This window comes from Phaethon aethereus (genome assembly GCF_964289735.1).
Source record: "Phaethon aethereus genome assembly, chromosome: 2".
Taxonomy (NCBI): domain Eukaryota; kingdom Metazoa; phylum Chordata; class Aves; order Phaethontiformes; family Phaethontidae; genus Phaethon; species Phaethon aethereus.
Genome location: NC_138582.1, coordinates 53,861,079 through 53,873,356, shown reverse-complemented (window position 1 = coordinate 53,873,356; position 12,278 = coordinate 53,861,079). Strand labels below are relative to the sequence as shown.

The following is a 12,278-nucleotide window of genomic DNA, read 5'->3' as shown; positions in this document are numbered from 1 at the left end:
AACATTGCTGAAGGGGAAGCAAATTGATAAGAGAAACTAAGTTTACCCAAGGGAGACATCCAGTACACCCTTTATCTCCTCCTTACAATTTTCAGTGTTTCTGTATTGTCAAAATTAAATCCTACAAATACGTGGTAATATTCCACTGTGCACAAAAATTTAGTTAGGAACTAGCTTATGGAAGTTATTATTGCATTGAAACCTATTATATAAATTCCATTTTACTTTTAACTTTTGTATACTGTCATTAATGTTGAAATCACTTAATATTTTAAAATGTTTCACGTATTACAGTCCACTCTTATGGGTGTTAAAAAAAGCCAAACTGACAAATTTGACTTTCATACCTTAATTCTCAGTTTGGATGAAGCTGAAACAAACTGAATTTAATCAGAGCTTTAATGCTCTGAATCATCATCATAGAATGAGAATTTCTAATTAATTTCAGTATTGATCCTAGATTTCCTTTGGAAAAGCTTTATTAACTGAAAACTAAGACACGTATAATAAAACCTAATAAATGTTAGCCTAATTGTATGAACAAAGCAATTCTCTTGTCTTATACCATGATTTGGAATATCTAACACTTCTAGGGTTACAGGAAGGGTTACGCTGGGTTACTTAGTGTAATGTTTTTGGGGGTTTGGGGATTGGGTTTTGTTTGTGTTTTTTGGTTGTGGGTGGGGTTTATTGTCTAACTTTTTTCCGTGGTTTTGTTGGGTTTTTTTGGGGGGGGGGGGGGGGGGTTGGGGTTTTTTGACAGTGGTGGTTTTGTAGTAGAAATCCAAATTAATCCATTTCCGTTTCTGATGAACATATCACACAAAGATTCATAGCAATAGTTGTATGTGGTACAGAATATCAGATGTCATAGAATATGTATGTTTATATACAAACAGACTCTTCATTCTCTGTTGCTGTGGTTTGAGCAACTCTTTTAGATATTTGAATGCTATCGTGGTTGTTTAATTTTTCTTCAGAGAAATCAAATACGCAACAGTAGTTCAGTTCAGATTAATCTTGTTTAAATGCAAAGGAAATGTGGAATATACTGGGTCAAATTAATGTTTCTATGTTAGGACAAAGACGGAGACAGGGCTGTCCATCATGCAGCCTTCGGTGATGAGGGTGCCGTGATAGAGGTTTTGCACCGAGGCAGTGCAGATTTGAATGCTCGCAACAAACGCAGGCAGACTCCACTTCATATTGCTGTCAACAAAGGTCATCTGCAAGTTGTGAAGACTTTACTGGACTTTGGCTGTCATCCTAGTCTCCAGGTAAAGTAAATATATTAATATAGATTCACTTTTTAGCTACTGAATTTTATGATTTGCTTTGTGTAGATGTGTGTAGGTGATAGAAGAATTACGGAAAATGGGCTTGAAAGGAGTGGACTTTGTGAAACTATCTGTTCCAGCCTCTACCCCAACATGTGATCAGCTGTAATAAAAATGCTGTTAAATCTATTTGTTTTCTTGACAGCTAGATAGGCACTATCTGATTTTTTCTAGCCAGTTGATGTTAATTGGTATTTTCACAGACTGTAGTTATCTGTAATTGTTAACTTTCTCTCCAGATTAATTCCTCCTCTGTCAAATCCGCAGCTATTTGCTCCCCTTGCAACCTACAGCTTTGCATTTTTTGGCTGATGATACTATGGACTGTTTCTTTAAAAGAAAGCTTTTTTTCAGAATTGACCTATTATTGATAGAACTATTTAGCCAGTTTCTCTTTTAAATGTTCAGCCTTTTATCTAAAAAGCCCTCATACACAGGGCCTCAAGTACTATAATTTCACAGGGAGTTTTACCTGTAATGAATGTGGCAGAAGATGTGAAATATGAGTGCAGCCTCCTATTGAGAGAGTAGAAACCTGCTATCAAATAAGCAAGCATCCACATTCTGCGTGAGCTGAATGCAGCTGCAGGCAGTGGATTAGTAAAACAAATCAGAAAGGGTAAGTTTGGAGGAAGAAAGCAACAGAAAGAAAAAAGCTGTAACATCTGGGCAAATCAAGATACGCAGTAATAACACATTTACCTCCTTGTTTTGCCATGTCAATAATCCGTGATTTTTTTTTTGAAGCTATATATCCACATAACAAACCATGAGCAAACTTTCTTGAAATTAGTGAATATAGTGATTGTTTATTTATCTGCTTCCACCTGACTTTATAGGTGTACTGTCTTGCTTTTGTTGAGGTTGAGCTGTTAGCCAGCTAACATCCATCCAGACCCTATTTAGTATTTGTTGAGCTGTAGATATAATAAGGAGTCTGATGTGTTGAGCCCAATAAAGGGTGACTGGATATCATATCTGATGATATAGTCTGACTTCGTAGAATTCTGTTTGGATTGAAAAATTCAGTAGAATGGTGCTATGAAACTCCATCTGGAAAATAATAATTGTCATTGGAAATAATGAACTTTCAGATCCTACGTGTGTGCTGAGGAACTCCGATGTGCAAATGTGAGTAGGCGATTGATTTGTTGGATGAGAGCACAGGGGAGTCAGATGGAGGCATGACTGGAATTTAACTGTCCAGCACTCCACTACTCAAGCTGATAGATTCACTGTGTAAACAGAAACATATGTTAGTCTGTAAACAGTAAATTCGGGAAATATGATCAATTAAACCAAATAAAAGCTACATAATTTAGTTTTGGCAAACTGGTTCACACTGGTTCAAATGTTTCCATTTTCTGGCACTTTTTGGCAGTTTTTGATTCTCATTGTAAAGATTGTAAAGATTTGTTTTCATATTAGTGTATTGCTAAAATGATCAGTTCCTGTGTCAGTTTGCAGTTGAGTCAGTGTCAGTGACAAAAGACTTACTGACTTATATGGAGTTAGAATTTTACTGGAAGCATAAATTTAAAGAGTTTGCCTACATAGTAGCAAATAAGCTTAAATGGATGTGTTTTCTCACTGTTAGTCTAGGACATTCCTTTTCAGTCCAACCATTTGGTTACTTGAATAAATAATGTACAAAATGCTTCTAGAAATAAAAAGTATTTTTCCCTTCTTTGGGATATTTGAAAAATAAAACGTCAAGCTAAAAATAAAAATTCTTTGCCTGTTCAATTTTGCACTGAAATATTTTCATGTACCTTGTGTAATGTAACCTGGTATTGGCCATAACAAAATTTTAAAAGCTTAATATTGCTTATGACAGTCACCTTTGCTTCATGGAAAATGATCTGCTTCAGTTAAAACAACAGATGTGCCTAAGTTTGTTACTTGGGCTGCATTTTATTTTTATTTGCTTATGCTTTTATTTCATGCTGTCTTTTTTATATTGTCTTTTACATGGTTAATTGCTGGCTCAATCATAGCATTCATTACTCAAAATTCCCTGCCTTGATCTGCCTATGTCTAAGTCTGTGTGTCTGTTGCATTAGTTTTTGTTGCTGTCCTATTATTCGTAAATTGTAACTTGGACATCAACTCTGCCTGGATATGAGGGATAGAGAAGCTGATGCCTACACCAGTGTCTTCCATACTGTCTGATGCAAGGCATAGTTGAGCTCTGGGTTTGATTTCTGGTAGTAGTGTAATTGTAGAACACTGGAGCCCTAGGTAGGTAGTAGAACACTGAAGCATTTGCAAAACCAGAGCAAGCTGAGAAGCAGTATAGTAACACTTCAAGATCTGAAGAGCTGTCTTGTGTTTCTGTAGTAAGTTGTACTAGTGATATTTAAGCACCTTTTTTCTTTAATGCATGCAGAAATCGATGTAAGCTGTTTCTGGTTTTAGGATTCTGAAGGTGATACTCCACTTCATGACGCAATAAGTAAAAAGCGTGATGACATCCTTGCTGTATTGTTAGAAGCTGGAGCAGATGTTACTATCACCAACAACAATGGGTTTAATGCTCTTCACCATGCTGCACTAAGAGGAAACCCGAGGTAAAGATTTATTTTTAAAGATAATTTTGTCATTTGTAAAAGGCAGGCAAGTGCATGGCAGGGTAGAATTATGCTATTCTTTCAAAAGACCCTTAAACCTGCATGTAATTTAAATTTTCGTGTTGCTTAGATATGCATCTTTCTAATACTTGAGAAGCCATTATTAGAGTGAAGCTACTAGTCTCCTTAGTTTAATGCTGTATCCGGGTAACTCCCAAATCCCTGGGAAGTTTCCTGTGGTGGCTGTAAAATTTTCCCAATAAATGTTCTCATAAGTAAGTTGTTAAGTAAGATCCTAAGATGGGATCTTAAGATATGATTTGTAAAAATATTTCCATTCTCGAGCATTGGAATTGGGACAGGGTTTTGAGTTTTTAAGGAATACTATTTGTGAATAATTATTAAATATACCATGCAGTTATAACATGAGATCTTAGGATCGTTGTGTTAAATTGTATTTGTCGGTATAAGAAACACTTAATTTTGTTTTCTTAGAAGTATGTATAGAAGGAATTTCTTATTTCAGCTTTTATATAGCAGGTCATCTGAAAAAAAGGCATAATTTGTTTTATGCTAGCTGCATACTATACATCTACTTTCAATCTCCAGTTAAGATAGCTTTCAAAAACTGCATAGGTAGAACTTAATGGAAAAGTTGCTGCATTGCCGGTTGCTTATTGTGGATAAATGGTATTCTTCAGAGCTGTCATTCTAGGAAGTCTATAATAGTGTTTTATTGTATGGTGGAGAATTCAGTATAGCTTACATGATAAGAAATGTGTTTACTTGTTTAACTTTTCACTCAACTGAAAAGTAGAATTTAGTAGTAGTTGGACAAATAAGGCTGTGTATTTATATATGGGAAAAAAGTCTGGGTTAGTCTCTTTGAACGTAACTATCAAGACGGGTAGTTAAAAAGTAAACATAAGCATTTACATATATATGGGATGGAATCACACTTCACAAAGTGAAAGTAGTGGTTGGAAGTGTTGATAGGAACAATAAATGTGTTTACAGTTATCTACAGTGCTCATAAAAGCTCTGTAAGAAAATGTGTCAAGGACCTAGTGAAGGGAGCTTAATTTTGGCATTCAGAAGACAATTCTTTCAAGTGTGATTTGGTAACTTCTTTACTTAATGTGAATTCTCCATATTTACATAACAGCATTTGCCAGGAGTACTGTTTCCTGTCTCCAGTTACCTAGGTGGGTTATCCTGTGTTAGTTTTTTGTTCTGCAATGCTTTCCTTAAGCATCCTTTTCCTCTTGTGATAGCTGATTTGTGTGATTGTGATCTCAAGACGAGATGCAAGGAAAGTGTATAGAAAAAAAGCTCTTTGTAGGGATGCTGTAGATTTTTTCTGTGGGTGAACGTTTTAGGAGCGACAGGCTTTTCTTTGATGGAGGGATCCAAATTGTAGTTTAAACTGGGTCAGTTTGGTGGTTGGTAGAGTGTGAGGCATAGTGCAGTTTTTCCCAGAGTCCTGTGTCCTTTACAGAACTGTTATTGGAAGAATATGAAAATATTTCCAATATTAATGATTTGAATCGTGTGTAGGTTCCCCTCATACATGGGGTGTCACTTGCATCTAAACCACTTGGGTATCTAAAGCTGTTAGACATCTACTTTTTTGGTTGCAGTTAAATCTGAGAGGTTCTGAAGCATGTAAAAAGAGAGAATGTTGTCTCCATCACTGATGTAGTAGTTTTGTTTTTTCACAGCATTAGAAATTTTGCACATCAGCCTGGGAAGAAATTAATGAAAATAAAACCAAAATAAATCTATTTTGAATATTTTTTTTTCCCTGGCCAAAAAAATCATTATAATAGTTTGATTCATTTAGGAGTTAAGTTTTATTTTCTTTAAGACTTTAGTCACTTATTTCATTGTTGATTCTGTAGTTCTACCACTGGCCTGTTTCTGAATGAATCCAAAGGCTTTATATTTGCTGCTTTGTTTTTCTAATCTGATACAGAACAATGGATATTACTAATGTGTTAAATGCACTAAGCACAAGCTATTTAAAACACTGTTAATAATAACCCCCTGAACTTTAGCTTCTAGCTGGTATGGGTCACAAGCAGTACATCGTATATTCTGCTTGAAACCTTACTTAAGACCTGTCTTTCCTCATCTAAGCTTTCCTATTTCACCTAAACTGGAGCTTCTGTGCCTTATATGAAATGCAGTGCACTAAATTCTCCTTAAGGTCAAATATATAAATATATTATGTTATTTTATAACAGTTAAACATATATTCATATATGTATACAAGCATGTATGCATATGTGTGTATGTTGCTACTTATAAAAATAAAATACTTGCTATGTACAGAAGTATTGATAAAGTCCACGTCCATCTTCCTTGTTAATGATAATAAACTAAATCCATGTGTTAAGTGTGTGGATACCACAATAAAGTGAACTACATTTCTATAGCATTTTTTACAGTTGATATCAAATAGGTATTTGGAACCAATTTCATTTTCAGTGCAAAACGTGTTCTGCTTCTTGCTTGAGTTCTGACCTTTACTAACAGTAGGCAGGTAGATCTCCCAAGAAAAACCCACACAAACTATGCTGAGAAGAACATTTGAAAATTTTCCATTTTTAATATGAAAATAAATATATTCTAAGCATTTGAATATTGGATAAATATAATAAGAAAAATAATGGTTTATGTCAAATAGCTTAGATTTTTCTCAGTACTTAATCTTCCATGACAGTTTGGCAGTGTTTTCCAGAAGTCAAGGTATAGTGTGTTTTGGAGAGCATCCTATTGTTAGTGGAATATTTCTCCTTTTAATAATTTGCTTCTCCTCATGAATTGTGAATTGGTACAGAAACAGAACTTCTGTTTTTCTGTATAATGTGGAAATGTAGAATGAATGATGTTCAGTTTATGCTGTAGGTAGCTTTGTGCATGGGAGCTACAGCTAAAAAGAAATTTTAAATCAAGTGTGGGGAAGTTAAGTTTTTATTTAATACATGGTTTCTTGTTCATTATTTTTAACCGAGTCAGTCATATTAAAAGTGTATTTATTTGGACTGTTTCCAAAGTACTATGAACCTCGAAGCATGTCAGACTTTGCTTCTTCAGTGTTAATGAGATTTTTCAGACAGAAAAAAGGAGAGTAAAATTTGAAAATACTGTACAGATTGGTTATTTTTGCCATGTTATCAACTCCTGGCTATGTTTGATCTATTCGCATACCTGTGACTTCAGATTTTTTTAACTGAAGACATGACTGCAAGGTGTATTTTTATATCTGTTGCCCCAGTTAGTTTTAGATTTGCATTGTATCTTGTGAAGAGAGCTTTATTTACACTGCAGCTAACATCTTAAATACAGGCTGCTTTTAGAGCTGACCTGACTTTACACATGTGTGCAACTAGTTCTTCAGAGCAGTAAATTCTGCTGGACTTTAAATGAAAAAAATTTAAATCCTGGGGTAAGATACAGACTTCATACTGATGTCCAGTAGCAAGGAGTATGTCATCTTTATGTTCATAAACTAGCAAGTAGGAGATTGTTGTTTAAAATGGAATTGTACTTTTTACCCATGGTTGTCTTTTTTTTGTAGATCTCTCCTTGCTTTTAGACTTGCAGATGGTTTGAACTGGTTGGCAGTGGAATTTTTAACTGTTTTTTGTGATGCGTTTGAGATGTGGGGTTTCTCACTTGTACTTAGTGTGAAGGAATTTCTCAGACTTTTGTACTGTATTGTTGTGGAGGTCCTCACAGAGACAAGTTGTGAGGTAATCGAAGAATTGTACAATTATCTTCTAAACCAGTAAAAGGGATTTTTTGCTTTCATATTTGCGGTTCTGACAGCAAGTGTAGGTTGAAGCTTACTTGATGCTAAGTGCAAAAAAGGCATGCTCCTAAAATCTCTTATTAAAATATTATGTCAGAAGATACTTTGAAAGAATACTTTTGTTCAGGTGGGTTTGGAGAAAGAATATAATCTCTGTGAGCAGACCTATAATTAGATGTCAGATTAGTCTGTAGCTGTTGAGGTCAGTGACAAATTTACTGTCTTTAAATAGTAAATAATATGCCCAGCATGTACAAGGTGGAGAATAAGTTCCTACCCTGTGGAGTTTCCTCCCTTGTGGAGTTAAAAAAGGGGGGCTGGGGGGGTGGAAGGAAAAGAGGGGTGCTTGGAAAGTAGACCTGCCCTGCATTACCAATACTGTTCACAAATTGCTTCCTTTTGATCAGTTTTTTTTTTGCTCCATTCTGCTACAAAGGGCAACAGACTTGAGGAAAAATACAGGAGACAATAATCATTGGAAAATGTGTTTATTTCGCTGTTTGCCTATCTTCTTTGTAAACATTGTAAGAGATCAATTTTCACTGAATGTGGACAGAATATTAAACACCAGTTAGCTGCTTATTTACAAATAAAAACTTGAAATTTTGGAATACAGAATGTGCTACACTTCTTGTTACCTTCCATCTCCAAGCTGCTTAGAATAATTGAACTCAACTGCAGAGGGGACTGCATAATTACTCGGAGCAGACTTAATGTCCAGTTTTAAATATGAGAAATCCTGTAGTGATCAATGCATAGCTACAGCTGGTTGAAGGGGACCAAATCCATTGAAGAGGTGATTTGGTTCCATTTTACCAGCTTTAGCAAAGCATTGGAGTGCAGGAAGGTTATAATTCAGTAACACATTTTTAAGTACATGAAGAGTTCACAAAGAACATGTGGCTTTCTTCTGTGTTACACATTTTGTTTCTAGTCAATGCAAATTTAAATCCTTTCACTAATTTAGAGACAGCAAAATGGAAAACTGTGTACCAGAAAGTCCTGTGCAGTATCCAGGTTTGTTCCTTCCTTGAGTATCTCCTTGAGGCTCTTTGGATGAGTCTCAAATCAAACTATAGTTACAGTTTTAACTTTTTTCTGTCTGCAGTAATGAAATTCTAGAGTAGTGACCAGAAACTGTGGTCCTACAATTTCTACTCGTGTAGAGCTCCCTTGCCGCTTTGTGTTAAACTTTACTGGGGAAGAAGGTTTTGTTTTTTCCCCTGACTCTTCCCGCCCCCCCCCCCCCTTCATTTTCTGGCAGGATCCCTTTTGCAGCTGCTTTAATGCTGTAGTTGGTTAGCACAAGTATAAATGTCAAGTGCTTTCAATTCCATTACTATATCTCTGGTTAGTATTAACTTTTTAGGAATGATTGTACAATATAGCAGGATAGATTTTTTTTTTTCATGTTACTCTGGTTGTATATGTAAAAATGTTTAATGCCAGAAAAAATACAGCTTTTAAAGAATTATTTTGGGTTGCATCCGATTTCTTCTGAATTAAGGTCCTTAATATATTTGTGCATGCTCACGCAGCTTTTTTTATGTTATATGCTGAATTCTTTTAGAGCTTTGCCTGGAGCGGGAAGTAAGGGGCAAGCTTAGTTCAAGCCATTCACCAGTAATGAGTATGTCAAGTGTAGCCTACGTCTGTTTGTTGCATAGCCTGATGCTGGTGAGAAGATTTATGTAAATATATTCCCAACACCATGTGTCTTAATAGAAACATAGCAGGTGTGTCACTTGGACTTAAGCATTAAAGATGGCTATAAAATTAGTTTCTATTTTTACTAGTTATACAGGAACTGTTTTACAGATACAGCTGCTCAAGTGCGCTTTTGGATGGCAATACAGTTTCATGTACTGGCCATATCGGGAGAAAAAACAGCCGTGGAAAAGCAGCCATGTAGCATTTGATAATGTCAGCATCTGTTATCCCTGTCAGTCACACAGTTGAAATGTTTGAGTTACAACTGTGTCAGCAGATGCCCAAAGTTCAGCGTGTGCTCAGTTAAAACTGAACAGCTGATCTAAGTGATGGATGTGACATTTTAGAGTGACTGGATATGTATTCTTAGAGATATGCTAACATGAACTAGCAGGAAGCAATGTCAACATATAATTTTAACTTTTGTATCACTCTGAACTGTCATTTTGTTTCGGAATAGCATTGCAATGTTATACAAAGAAGACAAGAAAGAACACATACGATAAATGTTACCAAAAACCTTTCAAAATAAATTTAAGCTGTTAAAACATTGGTCTCATTATATAGTGGAAGCCAAAACAATTGGTGGTGGGGACAGGAACTCTTCAGCAAAAGCAGTAAATGCATGGCAGTTAACCCCTCTGTAAAGCTGTTGGTAATACCAAATTGCTTCTGTGAGCATGCTCAAGTTCAGTAGCGTTGCCCCATGTAGAAAAGCTATTGCAATTTGATTTGTTTCCCACTATAAACCAGGTTTTAATTTAGATGTTAAAATACTGTAGTCTTCATGCCAAAATATCTGCTCATAAGAGAAATAGCTTTAAAATCAATAGTAATATTTTACTTTAAAAATGTTTCTGATAAGATAATGTTTCATCTTGTAGTAAAATGTTATTTGCAAAATGTTATTTTGTAGTTTTAGGTAATCAAAATAACAGGCTATGTATAGTATTAGCTATTTCAGAATTATGTGAGTATTTAAAAATAAGATTTTCCACCTAAAAATGGTGCATTGCCTTTTTTCCTTTTTTTTTTTTTCTTTTTTCTCCCAGACATTTTAGTAAGCACAGGGGTACAGTTAGATGTTTTAATCTGTGACAAATGTGCCTACTTATCACGGACGTATCTTATTTAATAGCTGCTTTTAGAAGGCTGCCATCAGGAATAGGAATGGCTGAGTTGATGAGCCAGGAGGTCTTTCCTCATATTTTTTCTTGTTCCTGAATTTCCTGTTGAGTATCTTTACTTGGGGATGCTGTGCACCGGTATATTTTGATTAATACCACTTCTAGAACTTGAAACTGTTCCAGGGCTATTTCTCATACAACTTTCTGGATGCTACAAAGTCGTATTTTCATGGCCATTTTTCTTAAATTTGGATTTAAAATAAAGTCAGCTTATTTGAAAATAGTATTTAAGATAACTTCTAGGTTGTAGTTGTCATTTGTGTTTTCATTTAGGAATCTGTCAATAGCTTTAATCCGCTGACTAGCAACTGTGGCCTAGAAATCTCTGTATTGTCACTTTCTGTGCATAAACCTGACACTGCACTTTGTATCGAAGAGCTCAGTGAGCATAATAAGTGCTGATTTGGAGAAAATTCTAACTTAAGTCTCACTCAATTGCAGAAGTTATTATACTTAATTATTTTGACTATCCTTTTCTCTAAATCACAGCCTTAATTTCTTAGCTGTTTCTGCTTGTGTTTTAGTTGCAACCTGTAGATTAAATATTCTTTGATACGTGTAAATTTAAATACTACCATCTGAAGTACACAGAACTGGCTGTGATTAATAGAACAATTGCTTGGTTTTAATAAGATACGTTTTGATGATCAGGCTTTTAAGATTAGTTTAGGTTCTATTAAGTGAGGAGTACTGCTAATGATAAATTTTGCAGCTGTGCTGCAGTCTTAATCGGTGCATTTCCAGGGTTCATTTCCAGCCCTGTTTTGAATTCTTTGTTTACAACTAATGTTCTGCTTATCAGCTGTTAACAATTCTTCCTACCCACTTTTATAGTTGCTTAATTTAATGTTTTGTGACTTGTTACTAACAAGTATGAGTTATTTTGGCAATACCAGCTGACCCGTAGCAAGTTAATTTGTCACATGAATGTAATTCAAACAAGAGGGAAACCTGTTTCTTCCAACAGCTGTTTAGTTTCCTCTTACTGGTCGTTTCGTGCCTGCCAAAAATACATACTTCTTTACATTCCATAGCATTGTATGTTCATATGGGTACATAAAGAAGTATGTACTCTGAGCAGGTACACATAAGAGTTGCTCGACTACCTGCCAGATGAACCTGAAAAGCATTTTGCTGCTTTCCGTTGCTGTCATTAGGTAAGGCTCAAGCTGACAATTCTTTGGAAGAACCATGATTAACTGATGGTAGAAAATAAACTTCCTATTCTGACTGAACTTTGCAATGCAATTTACCTGCACAGCGCGGCGTAAAGCCGGTTATAGTTCATTGCTCTGGGATGGCATGGACATTAGAAGTGCTTTTCCAGATTTTTGCAGCCTCTTGCTGTTCGTTCTGAGTGACCCCATTTGAGTGGAGAGTTGAATCGCGGGTAGCTTTGCAATGTATTTTCTGGGAATTCGTAGTTGTATTCCACTGTAAAAATTCAGCTTCGTCCCAGGTCTTCTAGCAGATTTCCATGCTGGTGTACAGTTTGCATCTAGTGTCCTGAAGGGAAGTATAGACTTGTCTAATATGGCAGTTATAAACCTATTTTCCTACCCTCCCCAATCCCACTTCTATGCTTTTTGCATCCCATCTGGTATTCCACAAACTATTTACAGGTTTATACTTATTTCCACTGTAGTTCAGAGTGATT

At 35.6% G+C, this 12,278-nt stretch overlaps 1 protein-coding gene across 1 annotated transcript in view; it reads left to right on the top strand.

Moving 5' to 3' along the window:
- MIB1 (MIB E3 ubiquitin protein ligase 1) overlaps nt 1-12,278 on the top strand; it is a gene marked incomplete at both ends in the record, with an annotated part of 79,229 nt that overhangs the window by 35,453 nt on the left and 31,498 nt on the right. Inside the window, 2 exons of the mRNA XM_081996948.1 lie at nt 1,080-1,277; nt 3,756-3,907. Coding sequence (XP_081853074.1) covers nt 1,080-1,277; nt 3,756-3,907 — 350 coding nt within the window. The remainder of the gene's footprint in view (nt 1-1,079; nt 1,278-3,755; nt 3,908-12,278) is intronic.